The 27,373-nt window shown below is 41.9% G+C and overlaps 1 protein-coding gene across 1 annotated transcript in view; it reads right to left on the bottom strand.

Annotated features, from left to right (window-relative positions):
- Positions 1–16,851, bottom strand: part of LOC308679161 (unconventional myosin-Id-like) — a 164,995-nt gene extending 148,144 nt beyond the window's left edge. Inside the window, exon 1 of the mRNA XM_081346478.1 lies at positions 16,666–16,851. Coding sequence (XP_081202604.1) covers positions 16,666–16,760 — 95 coding nt within the window. The 5' untranslated portion in view covers positions 16,761–16,851. The remainder of the gene's footprint in view (positions 1–16,665) is intronic.
- Between the last annotated feature and the right edge of the window lie 10,522 nt (positions 16,852–27,373).

Here is a 27,373-nt window from a genome sequence, read left to right as displayed (position 1 = left end):
CATCAATTAATACTAGGTCTTAGCTGCAGAATGTCTGGAAAAAAAACCAGAAACATAGTTGAGAGAACACACACACATGGACGCACACGGAGAGAGACCACGGATCAATGTTTGATTAACTTAAATATAAATTGGATAATACGTTAGTCCTTTGATTAGGAGATATCATTTTCATTATTAAAAGAAAGTTAACTAGAATTGTCAACCAAGATCATATCGTATATCAAAGCATGAAACAGCAAACATTTACTATTTGTCTAAGAAAAGCACATCTGAAGAGTTACAGCAGATTATTAGGTATTTCCTCCTTCACAGTTGGCACTGAAAATCCATAATCATAAAAAGCAAGACTTGGAAGGAACACATCGTCTTTGTAGTTCTCTCTAAAAAGCACACAGCCAATCACAACAGTACAATCTTGGAACTCTCCAGCTACCAATTACAGTGGCTTTTGAAAATTTTTGGTTTCATCTAATGGCTTTCCTATATATTATCCATATCTCAGCTCTAAGATAACCCTGTTGTTATGTCCTTACACAGAGCTGCCATCTTGGAGCTAGGCCACCACTCAGATAATTTTTAGTCAGATCAAAGTGATCTGACAGGAAAGTGCTGTTTTCCAGAAAAAATTTTTTGGGGGGGAATCTATGCAAATATTCTAGGTTGCATGAGGAAGTCACCTTTGGAGGATCAACCACTTGCTGGGTTCCAACTGGCTAACTATAGGGCCACCTTCTCCTATGGGGCCAAGGGGTCCTCTCCTCCATGGAAATTTTGGTTTTGGCTCTTGAACAAATCAGAACCTCACCTAGAGAAATGCTGCTGACCTCGTGAAAGATTTTTCTGAGGTTGATTTCCCATTGCTACCATCCTAAGATGAACCATTAGAATGTCTCTTAAATTCCTAAATATCAGAAAAAAGGTTATGTTTAGGCATAAAGTAGAATCTACTGGCCACTGTTCACCAAGCAAAAAAACAAAACAAGCTTCCATGGTGTGTGCTCTTCTATTTTGCCAGTTGAGCCTGACCACCATAGTTGGGGATTATCTCCAAGAGAGAGGAATGGATGAGCCTGAAGAAAAATCATTGAACAACTGAGCGGCAACAAATATATCAACAATACCTCAATGTTTTCAAAGGTGTTAGAAATTTACACATTGTATAATTAGTCAGAGGACAGGAAGGTCTGGAGGAACGTTGTCCATGGGGTCGTGATGGGTCGGACACGACTTCGCAGCTAACAACAACAACAACAATAATTAGTCACTCAACTTATACAAGCTTATCTTTCAAATCTTCCTATCACTGGGCTGTTTTTTAAAAAATAAAATAAAGATTTGCCAAATAGTTACAAGGTGATAAGTTTAAAAAAAGGCATAATATTATTTGCTCTAAGAAATGGCAAAGAAGATATTTGTATAGAATAAGGAAGACAACCTTGACAGAGAAGGGCCAAGCCAATTATCAAGTTACCGTATATACTTGAGTATAAGCCGAATTTTTCAGCCCACTTTTTGGGCTGAAAAATTCCACTTCGGCTTATACTCCAGTCAACAAAAAAACTTACCGAGGACTTGTGCGCGGCCGAGGCTTTGGTGCTTCCGGGATCGCCCGCACCTCTCCCAAGCCACCGCCGTCCGAGACCTGCCGAAGTTTGGGGAGGTTTGGGGAGGTGCGCGCGCACCTCCCCAAACTCCGCGCCTTGCCTGCCTGCTTCTTTCCGCAGCGGAAAGAAGCAGGCAGGCAGGGCGCGGAGGAACGGAGACTTGCCGACGTTTGGGGAGGTTTGGGCGCCTCCCCAAACCTCGGCAGGTCTCCGTTCCTCCGCGCAGACCTGCCGACGTTTGGGGAGGTTTGGGCGCCTCCCCAAACCTCGGCAGGTCTCCGTTCCTCCTGCCGACCTTTGGGGAGGTTTGGGCGCCTCCCCAAACCTCCCCAAACCTCGGCAGGTCTCCGTTCCTCCTGCCGACCTTTGGGGAGGTTTGGGCGCCTCCCCAAACCTCGGCAGGTCTCCGTTCCTCCGCGCAGACCTGCCGACGTTTGGGGAGGTTTGGGCGCCTCCCCAAACCTCCCCAAACCTCGGCAGGTCTCCGTTCCTGTTTGGGGAGGTTTGGGCGCCTCCCCAAACCTCCCCAAACCTCGGCAGGTCTCCGTTCCTCCTGCCGACCTTTGGGGAGGTTTGGGCGCCTCCCCAAACCTCCCCAAACCTCGGCAGGTCTCCGTTCCTGTTTGGGGAGGTTTGGGCGCCTCCCCAAACCTCGGCAGGTCTCCGTTCCTGTTTGGGGAGGTTTGGGCGCCTCCCCAAACCTCCCCAAACCTCGGCAGGTCTCCGTTCCTCCGCGCAGACCTGCCGACCTTTGGGGAGGTTTGGGCGCCTCCCCAAACGTCCCCAAACCTCGGCAGGTCTCCGTTCCTGTTTGGGGAGGTTTGGGCGCCTCCCCAAACCTCCCCAAACCTCGGCAGGTCTCCGTTCCTCCGCGCAGACCTGCCGACCTTTGGGGAGGTTTGGGCGCCTCCCCAAACGTCCCCAAACCTCGGCAGGTCTCCGTTCCTGTTTGGGGAGGTTTGGGCGCCTCCCCAAACCTCCCCAAACCTCGGCAGGTCTCCGTTCCTCCGCGCAGACCTGCCGACCTTTGGGGAGGTTTGGGCGCCTCCCCAAACGTCCCCAAACCTCGGCAGGTCTCCGTTCCTGTTTGGGGAGGTTTGGGCGCCTCCCCAAACCTCCCCAAACCTCGGCAGGTCTCCGTTCCTCCGCGCAGACCTGCCGACCTTTGGGGAGGTTTGGGCGCCTCCCCAAACGTCCCCAAACCTCGGCAGGTCTCCGTTCCTGTTTGGGGAGGTTTGGGCGCCTCCCCAAACCTCCCCAAACCTCGGCAGGTCTCCGTTCCTCCGCGCAGACCTGCCGACCTTTGGGGAGGTTTGGGCGCCTCCCCAAACCTCCCCAAACCTCGGCAGGTCTCCGTTCCTGTTTGGGGAGGTTTGGGCGCCTCCCCAAACCTCCCCAAACCTCGGCAGGTCTCCGTTCCTCCGCGCAGACCTGCCGACCTTTGGGGAGGTTTGGGCGCCTCCCCAAACGTCCCCAAACCTCGGCAGGTCTCCGTTCCTCCTGCCGACCTTTGGGGAGGTTTGGGCGCCTCCCCAAACCTCCCCAAACCTCGGCAGGTCTCCGTTCTTCCTGCCGACCTTTGGGGAGGTTTGGGCGCCTCCCCAAACCTCCCCAAACGTCGGCAGGTCTGCGCGGAGGAACGGAGACCTGCCGAGGTTTGGGGAGGTTTGGGGAGGCGCCCAAACCTCCCCAAACAGGAACGGAGACCTGCCGAGGTTTGGGGAGGTTTGGGGAGGCGCCCAAACCTCCCCAAAGGTCGGCAGGTCTGCGCGGAGGAACGGAGACCTGCCGAGGTTTGGGGAGGCGCCCAAACCTCCCCAAAGGTCGGCAGGAAGAACGGAGACCTGCCGAGGTTTGGGGAGGTTTGGGGAGGCGCCCAAACCTCCCCAAAGGTCGGCAGGAGGAACGGAGACCTGCCGAGGTTTGGGGAGGCGCCCAAACCTCCCCAAAGGTCGGCAGGAAGAACGGAGACCTGCCGAGGTTTGGGGAGGTTTGGGGAGGCGCCCAAACCTCCCCAAAGGTCGGCAGGAGGAACGGAGACCTGCCGAGGTTTGGGGAGGCGCCCAAACCTCCCCAAAGGTCGGCAGGAAGAATGGAGACCTGCCGAGGTTTGGGGAGGTTTGGGGAGGCGCCCAAACCTCCCCAAAGGTCGGCAGGTCTGCGCGGAGGAACGGAGACCTGCCGAGGTTTGGGGAGGCGCCCAAACCTCCCCAAAGGTCGGCAGGAGGAACGGAGACCTGCCGAGGTTTGGGGAGGCGCCCAAACCTCCCCAAAGGTCGGCAGGAGGAACGGAGACCTGCCGAGGTTTGGGGAGGCGCCCAAACCTCCCCAAAGGTCGGCAGGAGGAACGGAGACCTGCCGAGGTTTGGGGAGGCGCCCAAACCTCCCCAAAGGTCGGCAGGAGGAACGGAGACCTGCCGAGGTTTGGGGAGGTTTGGGGAGGCGCCCAAACCTCCCCAAAGGTCGGCAGGAGGAACGGAGACCTGCCGAGGTTTGGGGAGGTTTGGGGAGGCGCCCAAACCTCCCCAAAGGTCGGCAGGAGGAACGGAGACCTGCCGAGGTTTGGGGAGGTTTGGGGAGGCGCCCAAACCTCCCCAAAGGTCGGCAGGAGGAACGGAGACCTGCCGAGGTTTGGGGAGGTTTGGGGAGGCGCCCAAACCTCCCCAAAGGTCGGCAGGAGGAACGGAGACCTGCCGACGTTTGGGGAGGTTTGGGGAGGCGCCCAAACCTCCCCAAAGGTCGGCAGGAGGAACGGAGACCTGCCGACGAGCCGCGGCCACACAGGGTATTCCTGTGTATTCAGGCTTGCAAAATGGCGGATCGAGCCTCTGCTGGCGGCAGAGGCTTGCAGAACGGCGGATCGGCTTATACTCGAGTCAATAACTTTTTCCAGTTTTTGGGGGTGAAATTGGGGGTCTCGGCTTATACTCGAGTCGGCTTATACTCAAGTATATACGGTATATGCAAGTGAGTCAGGCAGACACCTCCCTAATTCTATGAATGCTTCTAAAGTACAATCAGGCTTTAAAAGATTCTATCCCTATAACCAATATTAATAAAAGTGGTTTTAGTCTTACTGTGGAATTGATGTTTTGGCTTATAGTGGGACTCACAATAGCTGAACAATCAACTTATATACTCAAGAGGAGTATATGATAGTTCTTCAGTCCTTCAATTATTTCTACTCTTTGTGAGTCAGTGGAGTTTGTTTCACCAGAATTGTTTACCAATAATTACTTCTTTTTGGTTCTTGTATGCTTCCTTTTTTTTCTAAGCATTTTTCATGCTGCTCTTGTTTTCACGTTAAGTATCCAAAATACTAAGTTTTAGTTTCACTGTTAATATTTTTAGTGTGCAAGTTGGTTTGATTTCATCTAGTATTTTTGAGCTTAAGAAGAGAAAGGTTGTTACTACATCAACTTCTTTTCTATCTAACTGAATTGATTTGAAATTTCCTGTTTAGATGTTCTTTTTCAAGCAAAGCAGCTTTTGTGCCTTTCAACATGAGATTCTTCAAATCTTCTTTGCTTTCAACTATCAAAATAGTTTCATCATTATCTGAGGTTAATATTTCTTCCGTCAACGTTATTTCCAATTTGTATTTCTTCTAGTCCATTGTTTCTCATGATAATAAGTTAAAATAAGGTGACAGTGTATAATCTTACCACATTCCTTCACTATTGATGTCACAAACTGCATTTTAACAAGTTCACTCTAAGGTGTTCCTTCTTGGTCATTATATTATTCAATATAGGCATATGAAATAATGTGGTAACCTATTCACTTGGGTTACACCTACTGGTTATTCCCAATTTGCTTTGGGCTACACAGTTAAAAGCCTTTGTTTAGAGCAAAAATACTTATTTTGGAAATCCTTTTTTTAAAAATATCCACTGGTTGTTAAAAAGTGATCTCTCAGGGTCCCTCTGTCTCTAGAATCCAATTTGTACATCTGGCAATTCTCATTCTAAGTACTGTTGAAGTCTGGATTGCAAAATCTTAAGCATTATCATATTAGCATACGAAATAAATGCAACTGTTTGAAATTGTTTACAAAATTTTTTGACACTGCTTTTCTTTTTATGTTGAAATATGAGCTGATCTATTCTAGTCCCTTGGCCACTGCTTTGTGTCCGTAGTCTGCATACAAACCACACTACAGCGGCAGTTTTGTGGTTAGCAACGTTTTCCACTTTCCAGAATGTCTGACTAGTTTAGTTATCAAGCCTTCATGGGGATCATCAATTTGGCATTCTTTTATAAACTCTAGTTCTTCTATAAATTGGTGTCATTTCTTTTTTTTAATCTTCTTTTTCCTGTAAACATGTATCTTTCTTGTCTTTTATCATGCCCATGTCTTGGCATAAAAGGCTCTCTTGACCTCTGTAATTTTCTTGAGTAAATGCTAGAACTGTTCTAATATCTGAAAGGCTGTCACACAGAAGAAAACCAAGTTCTGTTTTTCTGAGTCCAAGATAATAAGCTAAAAATGGCCATTGTATTTATGTTCATCTTTAAGATCTAAATTTATTTTTACAGAAAACTATTTATCATGGCATTGCCCTCTCCTAACACCACAGGGGATAAAATCACATTACTATATTTTCTGTCTATATGTAAACAGACTTTCAAGTAAACAAGTCAACACCATTATTTTCTAATGCATTAACCTGAGATGGAATGCGGTACATTTTTTTAATAAAATAGCGAGCAAGATATATGAAGGGAATAATTTGTTCCATTTGGAGAATGCTACCTATAAACACCAGAAGAAAGTTGGTATGGAGATAAATGCATTATTGTTGTTGTTATATTAAGAATAATATACCCTAGTCCCAAAACAATATAGTAGGTGAGATACTCTTCCTTCAAGTGATGCCCTCCAGATATATTGAGCTACAAAACAAATTAATTGGCTAAGAATAGCAGAGTACATTCTTAAAGGCAAAGTATAAATATGTACTCGAAAGGATTCATTGTGTAACAAAAATAATTAATTGATAAACTGAAAAACTATACAAAATACAAGCTCTACTACTGACAAGAATACACCAAAAGCAAACAGTTGTTCTGCTTTTGCAACCCTGATACTGTTTGTTGGGCGAGGTCAAGAACAGACTAAGCCTGCCAAACAAAAGAGTCATCTCCCATAGTTACATCCTCCCCACAGAAACCTTAGAGATATAAAATACTAATTACACAACATAAATATTTCTCAAATGGATAGATCGGGCCTGTCCATTTTTAAACATGTGATTTGTATTTAGTAAGTCAGAAGAACACCTTTTATCAAAGATAAAAAATTTGCTTCAAGGATATAAGGCATTTCAATGTGTTAAATTGTTTCAAAAGTTAATTATTAGCCTTTTATTACAATACCTGTTTAAAGTTACTAATTAGAACAACTATAAGTTGCAATTATAAAACTACTAAGTTCTTCTGTAACAGCACCTAGGACAAGCTATGTATAAAACTTCAGCAATAGCAACAGAAGGTGAAAACAGATTGGAAAGACAAAACAGATTTTGAAACAAAAAAATGGACCGTTATTAGACATATACCTGTGATAGAAAAATCTAGGCAATCATTGAAGGCAAGAAATAGATATATTTACTGTAATTTGCAAAGTAATAACAGAAAATTTGCATCAAGGGGGTCTGGATTTTGCAGCCCAGTTAGGGTATACCTAATATTAAGTACAAACACTTCTAAACATATACAGGTAGTCCTTGACTTGCAACCATTCATGTAGCAACCATTCAAAGTTACAAACGGCACTGAAAAAAGTAACTTGCACTTAGGATAGTCACAGCATCTCTTTGGTCGTGGGATCGCGATTCGGGCATTCAGCCACCATTGCACTGTTTCAACGGTAACAGCATCCCATGGCCGTGTTGTATCATTTACAACCTTCCTAGCTAGCTTCCAAAAAGCAAAGACAGTGGGGGAAGCCAGATTCATTTAATGAACACAGCATTAAAAGTTGTCTCCCTTAATTCTTTGTTAGCAATCTAAAATTTATACACACACACACACATATGTTTGCTCCTTCCCCGCCAAATGGGCGCCTCGCCTTCTTTCCTCTGAGCTCTCTCGCTTGGTGCGCTGCCGCTCTCAGTTCCGCACTCCGTGACCGGGCGATTCTTCTGGTCGGCGCAGTCAGGCGGTGCCTCGGCGGGAGCAAAGGTGCTCCCTTCCTACTGTTCAGCGGCGCGCCTCTGGGGACCGCCTGCCCCTCCTCTCGTCAGGGACCTGACAGCCAGCATTGGAAGCGCCAGCATGACCAGTCCTAGAAAGAGCAATGGCGGCGGCTGGAGCAGCCGCCCCATTATCTGACGAGAGTTTGCCCTCCATCACCCGTTCACTGTTGGCCGCCTAACCACGGGTCGCCATCGCCTACCTCCATTCACCCAGTGATCCCGCCGTCCAGCAGAAAAGATCAGAGAGGTGAATAGTATTTTCCGGCGTATAAGACGACCCGGCGTATAAGACGACCCGGCGTATAAGACGACCCCCAACTTTTGAGAAGATTTTCATGGGTTAAAAAGTCGTCTGAAATTGATTTTAAAAAAACCAAAACTATCGCCAAAATTGAACATTTTAACAACAGAATAATCAGAGAAGCCATTGAGATAGAAAAACGCCCCCACAGCATGAATAAACGAGATGATACCTCTCGTCTACCAGCCATTTGGAAACCCGCCTTGATTGACAGACGAGGCCCAACCACCAAGAATGATACCAGACCCAAACTCATGATAACATCACATGACATCACCACCACACAACCATTCAAAAAGCAAATCCGAACCCACAACGATAAAGACACACAACCACAAAACAGAAACCTAACTACAGCTGCAACATCAGCCACTTTAAACCCCTCCAAACCACACAATAAGCAAACTGACATCCACTATAAAAACATGGCACCACCACAAACACGAAGCCGAACAAAAGCAGCACAACTCACCAGCTCAGGTCTGGAGCTGGCAGCTGAGACCAGCCCATCCACTCAGAACACACCCCCACCCAATCAGAACACACCCACCATTCCAAACACACTCCCACCCAATCAGAACACACTTGGTCCCCTACCCAATCAGAGCACACCTCCACAGAACACACCCCCTCTGGCAGTTTAAAAAAGAGGAACAAACAGCCACATGCTTCTCCCAGAAGAAGGAAGCAAAAGCCTGATGATGACGGATGGGATTCCGTCGAAACGTTGCGCCTACACCTTTAATTCTACGCGGGGAAAAACCCGAAAAACCAAGGATCCACATACAGGCACCCGCGAAAACCTCAGAAAACATATACATATATATATATATATATATATATATATATATATATATATATATATATATATATATATATATATATATATATATATATATATATATATATATATATATATATATATATATATATATATATATACATATACACACACACACACACACACACACACTAAACACCTTATCAGGAACTGAGTATTTATTACTTGCCAAGTCAGAATGTGGCTTCCAATCTTGAAAGCAGCATACCATAAGAGAATTTGGCCACCGCCACAAATGTGGAGTCATGCTGGTCAGTCAGCAATAGTTGGATGTAGAAATGGCCTGTATGATATAGAAAATCTGCTCGCAAAGGTGTTTTTTATATGTATATAAAAAAGGCAATATAATGAAACATGACATAAAGATTCCACTGCATTTAAGTCACAAGGACATAGTTAAGCATTGTTCTAAGGAAAGAAATTAGTGAAGACGACTCCACTAAAAGTACAATTGACCACTGTGATGGAATGAAGTGCCAGCAAGAAGACTGGCTCTTCATAATTCCTCTTTGGGCAAGCAGAGGACTTGAGATAGCCACTAATGTTCCAGAATATAGAATAGAATAATAACTTTATTGTCATTTTGAATGTACACTAATTGGCATACATTAAAATGAAATTTCGTTGCATATAGCTCTCAAAGGGTCACCTCCAATATACACTACATACTGTAAATATGAAAATACACACATACATACATACATACATACTGTACATACATACACATATACCCACATATATTATATGACACAGAAAAGCATCACAGTCTAGTTTGGATTATGTATAAATGTGCCTGGTGAGAAAAACGAATCTTGAGAGTTTACCACACAGATGGCACAGGCAGTAAAGCTATTACAGAATTGGTTAGTCCTGCTAGAAATACTTTGAAACCTCCTTGTAGAGGGTAGCAACAGAAATAGACCGCAGGGGTATCAAACTCGCAACGTCACATGATGTGTCCCGATGTATTGCAACTTTTTTCCATTGCCGGCAATGGGGTAGGTGCAGTTTTGGCATGACGCATCTGGCCCAAGGGCCGGCAGTTTGACATCCCTGTTCTAGGCTGTCCTTACCAATCTCTCTATGGACTTTCTATCTGAGTCACTGCTGCCACCAAATCAGAAAGTGATGCAGTTTGCTAAAATTCTCTTAATTGTTCCTCTGTAAAAAGTGGCCAGGATAGAAGTAGAGATGTGTGCTCCTCATCCGATGCAGGAAATGCAGACGCTGGTTTGCACACTTAACTATACAGTTGCTTGTCATGAGGAGATTGCAAGACAGTGATCTCCAGTGAGTTTAGACCTTTGAGAGATGAGGGAATAGCTATCTTGCTCAACCCAAGATCGGCACCTTAAAGGACACTGAGTTCGCATACTTCCTTGTCTAATCACTTCCAGAAATTGCTTGCTCAGTGTTTTTCAGTTATTGGAAACCTTTGGACCAACAAGTTTTATAGCACTGTGTAATTTTCCTTCAATCCTTAGTGAAAAAAGTTTGAAATAGCTTGCCACTTTCCAAATAGGACCAAAGTTGCTTTTAAAAATTCCGCATTAGAAAATTGTTAAAAAGTCTTTCTGTATCCAGTATGTGTGTGTTGCTGCTTGAACATAAACAGTGTAAACATGTAAAGAGCTTCCCAGGATAACATAGTGAACGAAATTCCTTTTTCATCATTACTCTAGACTTGGAGTTGTCACTCAAAGCAAAGTGGATCAGTCCATCTGGGTAAAACAATTTGTTAGACCAAATAGGAGGAAATTTCAGCCCAAAGCAAAATAAGCATCTATTATACTACTTTAATTAACTTCTTATGACAGTCCCCATTCCCATTTTTCAATCTTTTAGCCAGTGATTAAGATCACTTTAATATTAATGAAAGTATGCAGTTAAAAATTGTAGTCATACATGCACCCATCATCCAGAAAAGGAACTGTCAGATTAATGAAGTTGACACATGTGTTTTAATTAGTTCAGGAACAAAAGTTAGAACCCTAACCCCTTTACAAATTAAAAATAATATTAGGGGGAAATTGTAATTACTTGACATGCTATCTATCAGGCATTCACTAGATAATACATTATGTGAAAGCAAGAAAATGATTTGCTTGGTTTTGTCTTATTGGAATGACAGCACCCAACCACTTCCCCAGCAAGGGAAGTACAAATAAGAATTTTTTAAAAACTTACCTGACCACAAGTATGCCATGTATGTTATTTTTATCTGAATTATAGTGATTTTTAAATATGGATCAATACATTGAAACTGACCTATACAACTGGGTTTTGCAGAAAGAACAGAGAAGCCAATCCACAGATTAGGCTCAGAAAATTATGTTGGCACTCCTGGAAATACTTTCAAATTACCTCAATATATACAGTAGCTGGGATTCTATTACTACTGCTATTTACACATAGCCTACCAAATACCTCTGACTGGATTTAATACATTTGACAACTACATCCTTATTAAAGATCTGGGATAATACAATTGTTTTAATTGATGAGTTGAGACTCATCATATCATTCTTCCAAATAGTTAACCCAAAGTCTGAAATATATTTATGTTTTCCACTCAATTAACAAAAGAAACCAATTTACATTGTTGTATTACCTTTCAGTCTTAAGTATGCAAAATTATCTTACTGTACAAAGATTTCTTTATTTAGAAATATTTTTATTAATGAAAGCATTAGAAGTCTAACTGAAATGAGATAGTTGAAGCTATTGCTAATAAATAAAAAGAAAAGAAAAGCCCATGTACCCAAGATAGAGGATTCTAAATCTTGCAGAAAACAGTACCTTAGATTATTTTAAATATTCTTAAACTGGTCTGTACTCCCAGGCAGAAAAAGAGGGTGGAAAAGCAAATTTCATGCCTAACTGATTTTAAGACAACTCCCTGTCTAATTGTCTATGCTTTCATAAAGGAAGTAATATATTTGGAATTACGGGGGTTATAGGGATATTCTTGTGGTGAATTTGGCTTTTCACTGGCAATAGTACAATGAATTCCCTCCTTGCTGCCTCAGAAATCTCCTCATAGGCACAAAGCAGTTTTCAGAAGACTTAGTTGTTACTGTTCCAGGGGTTTCAGTTAAAAATGCAAAAGCATCACACATCATTTTTCTTCCAATATTTTCCCTGGTCATCAAAGGTAGCATTTTTCCACATTTTTTAAAGCAAATAAGCAATGGGAAACCATCAGTGTTAAGAAAACTGTGAAAACATGATTATAATTACAAGCTTCAAGCAGGTCTTCGTTTTTTGTTTTTTAAAAGGTTAAAACAAATTTAATCAAACACTGATCATTCCAAGTATAAAAACATTTTTAAAGTTCTTAAGCTTGTAAGCCGCCCTGAGTCTTCGGAGAAGGGCGGGATATAAATGGGATTAAAATAAGAAAAAAATAAAAATAAACATAATAGCCACAGTCATGGTGGAAAATGGACTAGATGCTAGTTTGCTAGGTTCTGACCTACCAGCACTGTAGATGGCAAGGTTACCACTGAGTGATTTCTAGCTAAATAATTAGGTGTAAGGGAAAAATGGGGAGAAGGGGATCATCTTAGTTTCACAGTGGCAGCAAGTAGTTACTCCGTTTTAAAAAAAAATCAAATCTGTATGTTGCCTGATAACTTTTTCCTCCCATTGTTAAATGGCCACAACACTCTTTGGGATAACACAGCATTCCTCTAAAATAATTGCTGAATCCTATTTTCTATTTTCTGAAATGCCCTGAATGAAATATCATTTTAGGTCATAGGTCCATATGTGTGAGTTAGGGTAGAAAGACAATAGATACTGTACCAATGCGTGGAAAAAGTGATGGTTGTTACTTTTTTTCTTTTTTTAATCCCATTTATATCCCGCCCTTCTCCGAAGACTCAGGGCAGTTTACAATCTAAGAAGCACAAATCAATGTGCTTAGCAATAGCACTCATTCTATGTATATGCCTGCTTATTAGGGCTTTCGGGGGGGCCCCCAAGCGGCATTATTACAAAGTCAGCTTATTGCCCCCAACAATCTGGGTCCTCATTTTACCTACCTCAGAAGCATTAGCCCACTGCTCTACCAAGGCTTTAATCACTGATACAATAGCAAAAACTATAAACAAACCACCCTCAAAACCGCAGGAGCCAAAGCCCATATTAATAAAAATTATTAAGGGAGACAAAGAAAGTAAGTGGAGTTTCAACTTAGAGGCAGCAGAAACAATGATACACAACAAAATCAATACAGGGAAATCTACTTTGTGCAATTCTTGCAGAAATTCACTTTCCCTAGTTACACAGACATGCATCAATTTATTCTACTGATGCCTTTTTGTCTCTAAGACGATATACAACTCTTTAACTGTCTGGCTTAAGAGCTCTACTTAAAAGTTTCCTTTCCCTTTCCATCTCTGAGTCACACACTGAATGTTGACCTAGGAGTGTTCAGTGAAATACACCCTTCAAGGAAATAGCAAGGAACTTATTTTGCCAATAGAGCTTACTTCCAACCACAAGGCTAGCTAAATAAATATGTTTCAAAAATGCAATTTCCTACCCTTTTCTTTAATATAAACTCTTGTCAAACCTCCACATAAAAAAACCTTTTCATTCAAACTACCTAGAAAGATAACAAAAATTAGGAAAAACAAGAAGCCAATATAGCCACATTTAGAGAGGTACATGAATTCAACTATTATGCACATGAATAAAAATACGGCTTTAAGACAAGATCAGCAACAGGTCTTTCCTGATATTGGACTGCCACATTGCCATGTCCTTTATTGCAGCTGTACTGGGCAAATTGAATGGGAGTTCAGTTACCTGCTTTAATTTTCAAGCAAGAAAATTTTCAAATGGAGTATGAAAGAAATGGGTATTTCATTTGGCTTTTAACATCTCACAGTTTTGTTTCTGAACATGAAGACTTTACCTATCTATCATATCTAACATCACTAATGGACTTTCATGATATTTTCTTTGTTAAGGCAAAATAAGAAAATATCTCCTTGCATTAAAGTTGTGAAAAATCTTGTCCTTATTGTAATTTAACCTACTTATATTAACAGTTACACAGCTGTTTGTGATTGGGGAGTCAGGCAGTGTAAGCACAATAGGTAATAAAGGTTTTCATTTTTAAGCATAAAAAAAAATCTTATGAAGTACTTGGTGCAACTGGTGGGTAGTGAATAAGAACTATTGTTTTGATGGAGATACAGGTCATTCTTGATTTATGACCACAACTGAGACCAGAATTTCCATTGCTAAACAAAGTAATTGTTAAGTGAGTGATGTTTGATTATATGACCTTTTTGGCCATGATTGTTAAGCAAACCACTGCAGCTGTAAAGTGAATCAGGCAGTTGTTAAGTGAATCTCACTTCCTCCATTGACTTTGCTTGGCAGAAGGCTGGGAAGATTACAAATGGCAATCACATGACCTCAGGATGCTACAACCATTGTAAATACAAGCTGGTTCTCAAACTCTCAAATTGTGATCATGGGCCATGGGGATGTTTGAAGTGCAAAGACTAGTCTTAAGTCACTTTTGTTTAGTGTTCTTATAACTTACAACAGTTGCTTAATGAATTGTGAGTTGTAAGTCAAGGACTACCTGTATGCAGAAGCTGTTGTCTAGCTAAATGGAGCTGACACATTTTTAAAGTCCAGAACAACAAGATAACAGAAATAGTTCAAATACACACCTCCATAATTTGCTGAACAATAAGGAGGTACAACATAATCAGACTTTCAGGATTCCATTATTGTAGTCAATTTCAATAAAAGCTGTTTTTAGCTTTCTTCTGGATTTGATTTCTTAGTTTGGTCTATCTAGTGGCACTGGGAGTTGTAATCATCACTAAATTGCTTCTTATTCAAGCACTGGTCAATTCTAGTGTGAGAGGGCAGGCTGCCTAAGAGTAACTAGCACCTAGACCAGGGGTAGGCAACCTTGGCTCTTTTATGACTCATGGACTTCAACTCCCAGAATTCCTGAGTCAGCCATGCCATGAGTCATAAAAGAGCCAAGGTTGCCTACCCCTGACCTAGACTGATGGTGCCCTGCACCTTCAAGGCCTTTCCTCAGCCAACTAAGCTGCTTAGGAAAGAGGAGCTATAAAAGCTCTGCAGCAAAACATCTGGGTGTGGTGGGTGGGTGGGCAGGTATGTGTGTATATACTGGCTCCACCCCCCAAAAAAACTGGTCAGTGAGAGAGAGCATTTGCTTGACTTCAGAGACAGAACTTCTCTTGGAATTTTGAATGGTTTTCTGGCGTTCTAAAAGACAAGACATTGGTTCTGTAGTGACCATGGGAAACATTGTTGAGAGATTCTTGAAAACAAGCTAAAAGATCATTATCCCAGACAAACCAACACAATGGTGCAAACAGATGTATTAAATCTGAATGGTAGGTACCTCATATAAATTAGGCTAAAGGCCTATATAGCACAAGCATATTCATGTCATTCTGTATACATATATATAACAGAGATTATTAAAAAAATAATGGCCCTCTTGACCTTAATAGACTGTGTGTGCTATAAAAATATTTCTATTGCCAAGAAGTAAAATCACTTTGGATATTTCAGCTATTATCTGAGTGATTTCATTGAGGCAGGATATAAAGGTGAGGTAGGGTGTTGGGCTACTCAAGAATTCAACTGCAAAATTCTATCCTATATAAAGTAGATATCCCAGGGAGACTGTGGATAGAGCTAAATTCTATGACTAGACTTCTGGAAGGCTTGAAGATTAGATTATAAAAGTGAACCAGCAAGAATTTTTGTGAGTGATGTTATTGCAAGAATTAACAGAGTAATACACAATAGTGTATCAGTCAATACCCTCTACGACTGTTTAAAAGCAGGGCTTCCACATTCAAACCCAATCTAGAAAATATATAAATACTTATCCAAGTAGATTTAACAGGTATGAATCAGGAAGTCTTTACTCAAAATTTTCAACTCTGCTCCCAATGTAGCCACAGGTACACAACTCTCTCTCCACCCTTGCAACCCTTGTAAAAAGGGATGATACTATTTTTATAGGTTTGTTTTTAAAGCCATTTCCCCAAACCCATAACCCACCCTCCCTCCGACTTTAACTCGATCTGAAAAGCAGACAGCCCGCTTCGGAGATTATAACATTTCCAGGATTTCTGATTGTTAGCTATACTCGCTGAAATTAAACAATCCCAATACGCAATCACACTGGTTTTCATTCAGCTAGATTATACATATAACACACTATGAACACATGGTCCAAAGGTTTAAGTTAAGATCTTTAAAAAGGGTCAGATTGAACTTTATGACTGATGACTTCCCAGCTACATCCAGATAGTTTTCTTGGCAGCAATAGAGTAGTAGTTTACCTTATCTTCTGGGTTCTTAATTTTCTGGTCTACCTAGTAACTGTAGGATTTCATGGTGATCTCCCATCTAGATAATAGCTTTTCTCCTTGCTTAGTGTTTCTCCCAATCACCACTGGCTATATACGTTGCCTTCTGTGCCAGGAAGCATTCATTTCACTAGGCTTCATTTAACTGGCGATGGGAAATGAAACCGATTTACTTTCCATGGTAGAGGTCCTTCTTTCCCAAAAGCAGGGAGAGAAACACCTGCTGCCACTTCTTTCTCTAAATGGCACTGGTCCTTTCCGTCCTGGAATGAAGGCAGGAAGAGGCACGGAGATTTCCCCCACCCCCCAGCAATCCACTCTGTACCTCAACCGGAGATTGGCCATGAACTCCGGCATAGACACGGTGTCGAGAAGCACAAAATCTGCTTTGCCGAACTCCAGGCTCTCCAGCTCTGCCATGGCGCTGCCAGAAAGCCAGCTGGATGGGCAGCCACTCCTCTCGACGACCAGGAAAGAAGGGCGATGTAAAGTCGAGCCGGGCACCGCAACCACCGGCTGCGCGAGCAAAAGCGAAGGGAAGGGTTTCTGCAGGAGCTACGCCCACACCTGAGCGGCCGCTTGCTACTGGAAGCACGTCAATCTTGAGGGAGGGCATTGGGCGGGATTGACACCCCACCAGACAGAAGCTACGCCCAGACCGTTCCGACCTCTGAACAGTTGTACTGCCACCTAGCGGCCTAGATAGCTGCGTGGACTCATGCTTACTGTATAAACTTCAGAGGTTTTTTTTTTATTTCCATAGGATCTTTCATGTAACCCATTAACTCAGTATCTACCTTCTGTCAGGCTGTATCACGATTCTTTCTTCTTCGAAAGTGTCAGAAATAGGCTTCAGAGCTAGATGGACACTGGACCCGAGAGTTATCAGCTTTTATTTAATTGTCCTCAAAATCTTTGGCCATGTGTTTCAATACCTGCTTGTTATATGTAAGTCCCTGTTCTTGCAAGGTTCAGCTATAGAGAAAAATGAATATAATCTTAACCTTGGTTCATCTCAACTGCAACGATTTGGGTGACAACTATATGGCAGCAACGAAATATAGAAAATTCTCACGTGTGCAATTTAGTGGTTGTATTTTGCAGCCTGCATATCATAACACTAATAAAGCACAAAGAACCTGTTTGATGTAGTGGTTAAAGTGCCAGGCTAGAAACTATTCCGATGAAAGCCAGCTGTTGACCTTGGAACAGTCACCCTTTCTTAGCCCAACTCACTTCACCTGCTGTGGTGAGAAAAATAGGAAGAAGAAATATTAGATAATGTTTGCCACCTTGAGTAGGTTCCCAAAACAAAGAAAGATATAAATCAATTTGAAGATCACCATGGCTGGGATCATTCATTGCCCTAATTAACCAAAAAACCCAACCCTTCTTACTATAGTGAATGTGGTGAAAGAAAAGGAGAAAGATCTTTTAACAAGCAGTAACAAGATAATTCAAACGTTCTAATTTCAAAACAACCAGTTATTGCAAGCCTTTATACAATAAACTCATAAAAGCATAATTAAACCAACTAATCAACAGCTAACAAAATACGCTAATGCTGTCTCACTTGTAAGATTCTATTATTATACCTTATATCAGTTAAGTAGCATTCTTGGTAGCCCAGATATGAGCTCTAATAGAAGCCATAAGGAGTGTAAAAAAATAAAGGGAAGGCTGAACTAGTACCATTGCTGCTATTTTACCTTTTCAGTGGCTGATTTGAATTTTTTTTTTTTGCTTAAGATTCAGATTCTGCCCAAGATCCGAATGCCCTACTTTGCAGATGTTTAGAACTGCTGTGACCTGGCTTTTTACACAGAGCATTGGCAAGACCCATCTCTTTATTGTATTTGCCATCTTTTATATTTATCATATATTGATTTTATTGTAATTGCTTTTTTATTGTTGTGTACTGCCCAGAATTGTTGGGAGTCAGGCAATGTAAACATCTAATAAATTATTATGGTTGGTTGTACAATCAGCCAGATGTTTAGATTGTATTTGTCATTTTTATCCACATTTTTATCCTATAGTGTCCCCAGGGACCTAGGATAGCTAGATCTTGTTGTTTGATTGTTTGATTGTTGTTAAATGTTGTTTGTTGTATTGTCTCAAGATGTAAACTGTTCCAAGCTACCTTTTGCACTCACAGTGATTTGGTCAATGTCAATGGTGTTCAAGTGGTGCTTCAAATGTTTTGGGATTGCACCCAAGGCATCTGTTATTGTTGGTACTATTCACTTTCTTTTACCAGTAGTCATTCTATTTCTATTTGCAGGTCTTTGTATTTTGTGATCTTCTCTAGTTCTTTTACTTCACTTCCTCAAAAATCTATTATCTAGATTTTTTTGTTTTTCTATAAACAATTGATAGAATTGGGGTGTTACATGGCAGGTGTTTGTCTGCTTGAATTGTAAAGTCTCAGAGCAGTTTAGCTTCTTCATATTCTATTACATTGTCTGTTTTATTGACTAATCAGTTATTAGCATTAGCATTGTGAGTATTTAATTGTAACTGGAGGTGATGGTAAGAACATTTTATATTTTATATTCCTTCCAAGGCTGGATTCAAACCTAGGTTCCTGTACTGGATAGCCACTATTATTTTCTTCCAGAATCCTAGGCAAAAAAATATTTGTAACTGCTAGCAATGGCCAGCTTTCATAGACAATTCTCTTCTTAAATCTGACGCCAAAACTTATAGCAACCACACTTCACCTCATTTTTATATTGTTCTGTCTTTTTAACATTCTGGCTCCTGATGAACATTAAAATTTGTACAATATTTTTATCATTCTGATTAGGTAATAATAACTGTTTATTTCTGATTGTTCAGAGATAGGTAGGGTGCAATGGAAAGAAGAAAAGAGAGATAGAACAGCTCAGAATACATATTAATATTTTTATTAGGTCAATTGAAGCTTTACAAAATATTGTGAAACCCTCTGGTTTTCCAGAACTCTTACTCAGTAACAATAGTTTAAAAATGGGGTGGAGAGAAAAGGAAACAAAGCAGGCTTTTATAAAGTGTTTACATTATTTTCTTAAAATAATTTAAGAGGGCTCTTGCACAATAGATATGTCTCCTTGTTGAAAAACTCTATTTTTTAATATAAATCTTGTAATCAGCCATTTTAGCCTTTTTATAATTTATGCCATCACTCTTTAGCTTGAAAAACTTACAAAATAGCTTACAGAACAGTAACATACAGATGTTCCTGCCTTTGAGTTTACATTATTAAAAAACACTACAAAGAAGGCTCTAGGAGTCTTACTGGACAACTACTTAAACATGATTCAGCAGTGTCCTGCAGCTGGCAAAAAAGCCAATGCAATCGGAGTCTGCATCAACAGAGGGATAGTATCAAGCTCATATAAAGTGTTAGTACTGTTTGGTAAGACCACTGTCCTGTCCCATGCAGAGGGGGTTGCTGGATTCCATGTGAAACAGGCAGAATAAACTCAATGGACGGATCATGCAAAATTACTTTTATTCACAGGCATCCTCAAGTCAATAACTGACGGTTACAGCAGAGGTTCTTTGGAATGGAGTTTGTAATCTGGACCCATTGCATAGGTAAAAAAAATAATGGATTTCCCCATTCTATGTAAATGTTACATGCTGCTATGGAGTTCCTAGCCTAGCCTAGGCTAGAATTCATGCAGAGAGATAATAGAACTCTGGCATATAGCCAGGATGTCCTGCAATAAACTTTGAAGCTCCTCCCACTGACTAGATAAGATATAGGACTGACTAACAACTATTCTACATTTCTCAGAAACCATCTCTTAAAAATACAGCATTAACCTTTAAATGCCAAATGCTCTAACACAGTTCTTAATTCCTAAGCTAACTATATAATGGACCAGATGGCTGTACACTGGTCCAGCATAACCACACTTGGAGTATTGCATCTAGTTTTGGTCACCATGATACAAAAAAGATGTTGAGACTCTAGAAAGGCATTATAAAGTGGCATTAAGATTTCACGTAATCTTGATTATATCTGTCAGGTCCCCAAATCCTTACTGTTCCATATACACACATGCGCGCACACACGTGCACACACCCACACCCACCCACACACACTTGTGCTTTCCTGCCATTTAGCTGGGGGGAGGAGGATACTGTATTTACTTTCACTTGGGATAACTTTCGCTTTCTGCTTTCCTTCTTCCACCTCTATCAACTTGAGAAAGGAATGTGTCTCCCTTATCAGGGAGACAGTTACAGAGAAACGAAAGTTGGAAAAGACCTTAACTGTACCAGTTACCCGGTCATTGTGCCACCTGTGGATTAGCTGGATTTCAAATGGACATTATGACTTTGGTGAGAGGAGGGATATTGGTGGTTTAATTATACCATTTAAGCAGGATCTTCCCCAGATCTCACCTTGACTTCCCTACTGTCATTAGCCCCTAATTAAAGTTCATTTTGAGACAATGCCTGTTTCAAGAGTTTTGCTTTCTTGGATGGTTAGATGAGGTGGATCCTTACATAAGGTGAGATCAGCACAGTACTCAACCCAGAGAAGCTGCTGCCCTACCAGGGGAGTCGCAACTGATTTCTACCTGGAGGAGTTCTAGGAAGAGAAATGGGACGATCTCCTCTGCCTAAAAGCCGATGAAAGCTGGACCTTCTGGTGAAGAAGATAGAGTCAGATGGTCACTCGGGATAGGTAAGAAAGAAAGATGGGAGTAGAAAGTCCCGAAAGTCACTCTTACCTGAGGCGGAGGGAAGAAAAAAGCAAAGAAGAAAAATCCAGAACCTGCCCCTCCTGATAAAGAAGGAGAAAAAGAGGAATCAAAGTTGGGGATGATGGAAACTGTGATGGAATATGTGAAAAAAGCCCTCAATGACTTTAAGGTGCAACTGAAAGAAATCCCCAAAATTGGGGGAAGAGTCAGGAGATGAATCAGAGGAAGAAGAATCCGAGGTCCAAGAGATGGCTGTAGCTGGAGCCTAGGAGGCAGTACTGCAGTGAGGCAGTCCATCTCAAGGAACCAGAGGCAGACCACCTCATCCAGCTGAGGTGAAACCATTTGCAATCAGAGTGAAGTTCAACAGAGACCCAAAGTGCCTGGAGTATTTCCTGGCTCAAGTGTTTACCTACATGCAAGTCTATGGGAGAACATTGCCTACTGATGTTGAGAAGGTATGAGTCATCACCCTAGCCCTGGAAGGTGGAGCAGCTGATTGGATGGTGACCCTGTATAATTGCAATGCACCTGAACTGAGAAATTTCAACCACTTTATGGCTGCTCTCCGCAGGTGGTTTGAAGACCAGCTGGCAGACAAGAAAGCCCAGGAGTGCACAAAGACCATGAAGCAGGGAAGGAGACCAATTGCTGGATACACTGAAGTATTCAGAGAGCTGGCCAGTCACCTTCACTGGCCAGAAGACATCCTGGTGAGCTGTTTCCTGGATGGGCTCAGCGAAGAGCTGTACAATGCCTGCATGGCCCATGGAGCACTGGGGAGACTGTATGACTGGTGCCTGCTAGCTGAGGAAGTGGAAATGAACCAATGCAAACACCTATATCACCCAGTGAGACTGAGTTTCAAGCCACAGTGAGAGAAGCAAGGGGAGACTGCACGAAGTTCACCTGCTCCAGCTCACCTGCTCCAGCTCTAGCACCATCTGCTTCAAATGTGGCAAAGAGGGGAATCAAGCCATGGATTGCTGCAGCAGGACACCGGCCAAGAGAGGGGATCATCTACCAGCTGGAGACTGCGACGAGTTCCAAGGAAGTCACAGAGCTTCCCTGGGATCGCAACTGAGAGGATCGAGCTCTGATTCCATGCCACAATGACCCAGGAGCAGCAGAAGATGACTACAACAACGACCCATTGGTGAGTGGGCCAATTTACACTAAAACCAAAAATGAACACATTAAACTGATCAGAGCAGTACTAAAAAGTTGTGCTCTGCTGTGGTTCTGGATTTCAGTACAACCAGATGGGCGAGGGAATCGCTCCTCATGTCACCTGGATTTCTTTATTGGGAGGCCCCTGTAAAGGGGTAAAAAGTCACCCTGGAGGGGAAATGAGTGGGGGAGACGTCTCTCCAGTTGGTGGTAGAGGGGCGGTGGCCCTCCCGTCGGCTTGGAGCTACTCTCTGAACTGAAGAAGAAAGGATCGGCCACTCCCATGGCCCATTGTTTAGCCATTTCCTGCCAAAGTCAAAAGCATAATAAAGCACTTGAAAGCACTTGAAAACTGGGTGAGAATTGCCTTCTTCTTTTCCTAATCATCTACTTTCCCTGCCAAAAGCTTTCCAAATTTGCTTCCCCTTGCGAGGAGAGAGGGAAGGGATTTTTCCCCCACCTCCTTAATAGCGGCCTTTATCTACATTGGGAGAGAAAAGAAAAAGCCTTGTACTAAATTATACTGATTAATTGGACTTACTGCCTTTCTACTTTTGGCCCAAAGTTCCTATATTTACAGAAATGGACTATTCTACCTATTAGTCTAAAAAGAGGGACAAAAAAGGAAATAAATATAAAGACACCATCTGAAAAGGATTTGAAGTACTCTGGGGATATCTAGTGAATACTATTGGCAAACAAGCTTGTTTACATTTTGGACTGACCTTGGCATTAAGATAAAAACCTGAAACAGCTGGAGATGAATTTGGCTTAGACTTGTGGAGGTGGACACTTACTGATTTTTGTTCGAAAAATAGCGTCCACCAAGGACTATTTATAATTATTAAAAAATGGAGAAGGATCAGCCACAAACCTTGCTTGACTATAACCTTATACTTGAAACAATCTACAGAGTCACTGAGATATCTATCTCCAGATTTAATAATTTACATGCCAATCTTAAGTCACAAATTGAAACCCAGACTGCAACTAAATAATTTACACTTCAGGATATAACAAAATTGGAAGATATTATTAGTAAGACAGAAATATAAGCAACAACAACAAAGTACTTAAAAAACTAATATCCAAAACCTGACTTTACTCAAAAACCTACAATTTTTAAAGTACCGTATTTTCCGGCGTATAAGATGACTGGGCGTATAAGACGACCCCCTACATTTCCTGTTAAATTATAGGGTTTGGGCTATACTCATCGTATAAGACTACCCCTCTTCCAATGCACACCAAATAAAAATTAAAAAACATCAGATTTGATTTTAATATGGTAATTTTAATTCAAATGCTTATGACATGCAGGTGCTTAGTAGGAAAACTGTCACTTATAAACATAAGGCTGTTTGTCATCAAACATGTAAACATAAAACAGTGCAAGTGGATTAAACAACAACAACAACAACAACAACAACAATAATAATAATAATAATAATAATAATAATAATAATAATAATATTAAGTTGGAGGGGACCTTGGAGGTCATCTAGTCCAACCCCCTGCTAAGGCAGGAAACCCTATACCATTTTAGAAAAATGGCTGTCCAGTCTCTTTTTAAAAACTTCCAGTGTTGGAGCATTCACCACTTCTGGAGGCAGGTTGTTCCACTGGTTGTTCTAACTGTCAGGAAGTTTCTCCTTAGTTCTAGGTTGCTTCTCTCCTTGATTAGTTTCCATCCATTACTCCTTGTCCTGCTTTCAGGTGCTTTGGAGAATAGCTTGACTCCCTCTTCTTTGTGGCAGCCCCTGATTCCAGCAACCATTCCCTATTTTCCTAATTCACTTTTTCACTTTTCCTAATTCACTCTAAAGCTTTCCCTGCACAGAGCCTTAAGTAACACAAGCTGCCTGCAATTAGTGCAGGATCGCATCCCACCAGGCTCAAGGTTGACTCAGCTTTCCATCCTTCCAAGGTAGGTAAAATGAGGACCCAGATTGTTGGGGGCAATAAGCTGACTTTGTAATAATGCTGCTTGGGGGGGGGTGAGGAGACACACTGCTTGGGGGGGGGAGGAGACACACACTCCTTAGTGGAGGATTCACATCAATTTCACTGGGCCCTTTCAGGGACAGCTATTTTTGATAGTGGTCGACAGCCACTCTAAATGGCTGGAAGTTATTCCAATCGCAAGTATGACTACTGCTAGGACCATCCAGGTGCTTAGAAACCTTTTTGCAACACACAGGCTGCTGGACGTTGTAGTATCCGACAATGGGGCCCAGTTCACAGTAGCAGAGATTCAAGCCTTCTTGAGGACTAACCTCATAAGGCATGCTACATTGGCTCCCTTTCACCCCTCGACTAACGGGCAGGCTGACCAGATGGTGCACACTACAAAGGAGTCACTCAAGTGCATAGTGACTGGGATTGGCACCACAGGCTGGCTGATTTTTTGCTTTACCAGCACATTACGCCTTGCACAGCAACAGGCAAGAGCCCAGCAGAACTTCGCTGGGGAAGAAGACTTATCACTAAACTGGACAGGTTACACCCAGACCGGGTGGGAGCAGATGCCTCTCGCCCAAAGCCTCCAAGGGGGTTGCAAATGGGTGATGGGGTGTGGGGCCAGAACTATGGGCATGGGAACTTGTGGGTGCCAGGTAAAATTGCTAAAGCCTCAGGCCCCCTCTCGTACAAGGTGGCTCTGGATGGGGGGCAAGTCGTTCACTGCCATATTGATCAGCTGGGGAAGCGGTTCCCAGAATGGCCACAAAGTGAGGACCTCACAACGGGTCCGTTCCTAGAGCCAGAAACTGGCAGCCAAGTGGGGCAATTCACATGCCCTGAGGACTCTAGCAGTCAGTACAATGGGGAGGTGGTCATAGATGGGCAAAGCCCAGGAGTGCAACATGGATCCCCCAACCGGGGAAGTCAACCCAATCAAGACAGCCGCTGTGCTAACTCCAACGATGGACTTTGGTTTGGGCCGACCTGGAATGGCCCGCCAGAGGGACTTGAATCAGTCTGACTCGCACGGACTCACGAGTCCTGGTCTACCCAGCCCGGTGGGCAAGCTGGTAGACTGGGAGTTGCCTGGATTCCCCAGGTGATCTACAAGGTCACGAAAACCTCCAACTTATTTGCAGGATTTTATTCTTAAGTAATTGTACTATTGTAAGTGCTTGTATGACTACTGTTTTTTTATCTCCTGTTCAGGAGAGGTATATGTACTATTGCAAACAATTGTAACTGCTGCTAATTTCATGTCAATGTTAACAACATTTTTCAGTGTTTTCCAGCCACTCCTTTTCCTCCTGATCCTTGGTTCTTATTTTATTATCTTTAACCTTTGTCTTTTTCCAGATCACCAGGACCTTATTTATCATCTTATTCTGTGACTCCACTACTTCCTGATTTCACCCCTCTTCCTCCTGATCATTTGTTCTTATTTTACTATCTTTGCCCTTTGTCTGTTCCCAGGTCATCAGGACCTTATTTATCATTTTATTCTATTCACTCCATTACTTCCTGATTTCACCCCTTTCTCTTTTGTTATTAACTCTAACTTTATCTTTTCCTATTTTATGTAATATTTCATCGGTTGTCCTTTAACACTTGGCAATTGTTCAGGAATATTTACATTATTTATTTATTGCCTATATACCACTGCAATCCAATAGCTCTGGTTTATTTACTTTAATATAGAAAACATTCAAAACATTCATTGTATTATTTAAAAAATAGTAAAATAATTATAAAACCTCAGATTAAAATATCTCACATATTTTATATCTCACAGTTTCCAGCCAGAAACAGCACATCTTGTTTGTATTTTTTTCAATTTCAAATTGAACTTGACCATAAAAATAATCATTTCCCCTTTCTTCTGTAGCAATGTTTGGAACATAAATTTGGTTAACTGTCATATTAAAGAATTCTCACATCTAATTAACATTATTTGGTCAATGATCACATTGTAGTCACTCGCTGTTTAACTGCTGTATATATTCTTCCTGACTGTGAAAGCAATATTGCTGTTTCATTTTTTTGTGTCCTGTGTAATAAGCAGTATGATATTCTCATCAAGTATCAAATTCCAATCCATTTTAATCACTAAGATGTTAATAAGTAATCACTTCATTTAATCTTTTGCTGTGTTCAAGGTCCTAATTTTTCATGTTCCTGCTCTGCTATAATTATGTCTCTGCAGTTTTGGATTTTTTGTTTCCTTTGTAGGAAGACAGCACACACACACACACACACACACACACACACACACACACACACGCACGGAAAGAAATGTTTTAGAGAATAATCAGCCAGAAACTCAGCAGGTCTGTAGAAATTTTTTTTTTTTATTGCATTTATATACCGCCCTTTCCCTGAGGACTCAGGGCGGTTTACAGGGAGTTAAAAATCAAGCATACAAAAGTTAAAAACCAATTTAAAAAATATTAAATCAACCCTGTATTATTAAAAACCCCAATTAAAATAATTTACTCCTCAGCCTGGGCCTGAGAGCTCAAAGAGCCAGGTCTTCAGAAATGCAGATTTGATAATCCCATTCAGAAAGACAGAGGCCCCATTCATGAGCAAATACTGCCTGCAGCAACCCATTCAAGTCAGGATCTTTCAAAATCCCTTGGAGCAAGATTTGATAGCTAACAACAACAAGAGTGATAGGATTAGAAACAGCAACCCTCACCCAAAAATCCAACACAGGATATAGCCTCGGTCACAGCCCCAGAGAAGCAGGACAAGACCTTTAGGACATAACAGGATTAACTCACTATCATCAGAATATCAAAAGAACATGCTCAAAAGCTCAGGTCAAAGTTCATGTCACAGGAACAGGAACAACTCCAAACACAAAAGCCCAAGAAGATATAAAAACCCACCACTCCCAGCTCTATATGGTCAGCTGCCCCAGAGCCATATTTCTGTCTGGTTCTGCAACTCAATAAACAAGAACCTTTTTTCCCAAAGCAGTCTCCATTTTGTCTATTCCCAGCTTGAACTGGACCCTGATGAAGATTTTTCTTTCAACAATTTGGCAATCTAGATGGGACTTCAAGCTAACCCCATCAATGCACTGGGCCTGGGTAAGCCACCATTTTTCTGGCAGCAGACCCCCTATGTCTGTGGGTGGGTTTCCCAGACCCTGCCCATTTGGAGCAAGCGTAGTAAAGGAAGTTTTGAGTTTGA

This window comes from Vipera berus, assembly GCF_964194415.1.
Source record: "Vipera berus genome assembly, chromosome: Z".
Taxonomy (NCBI): Eukaryota; Metazoa; Chordata; class Lepidosauria; order Squamata; family Viperidae; genus Vipera; species Vipera berus.
This window is presented reverse-complemented; position numbering and strand designations above follow the sequence as displayed.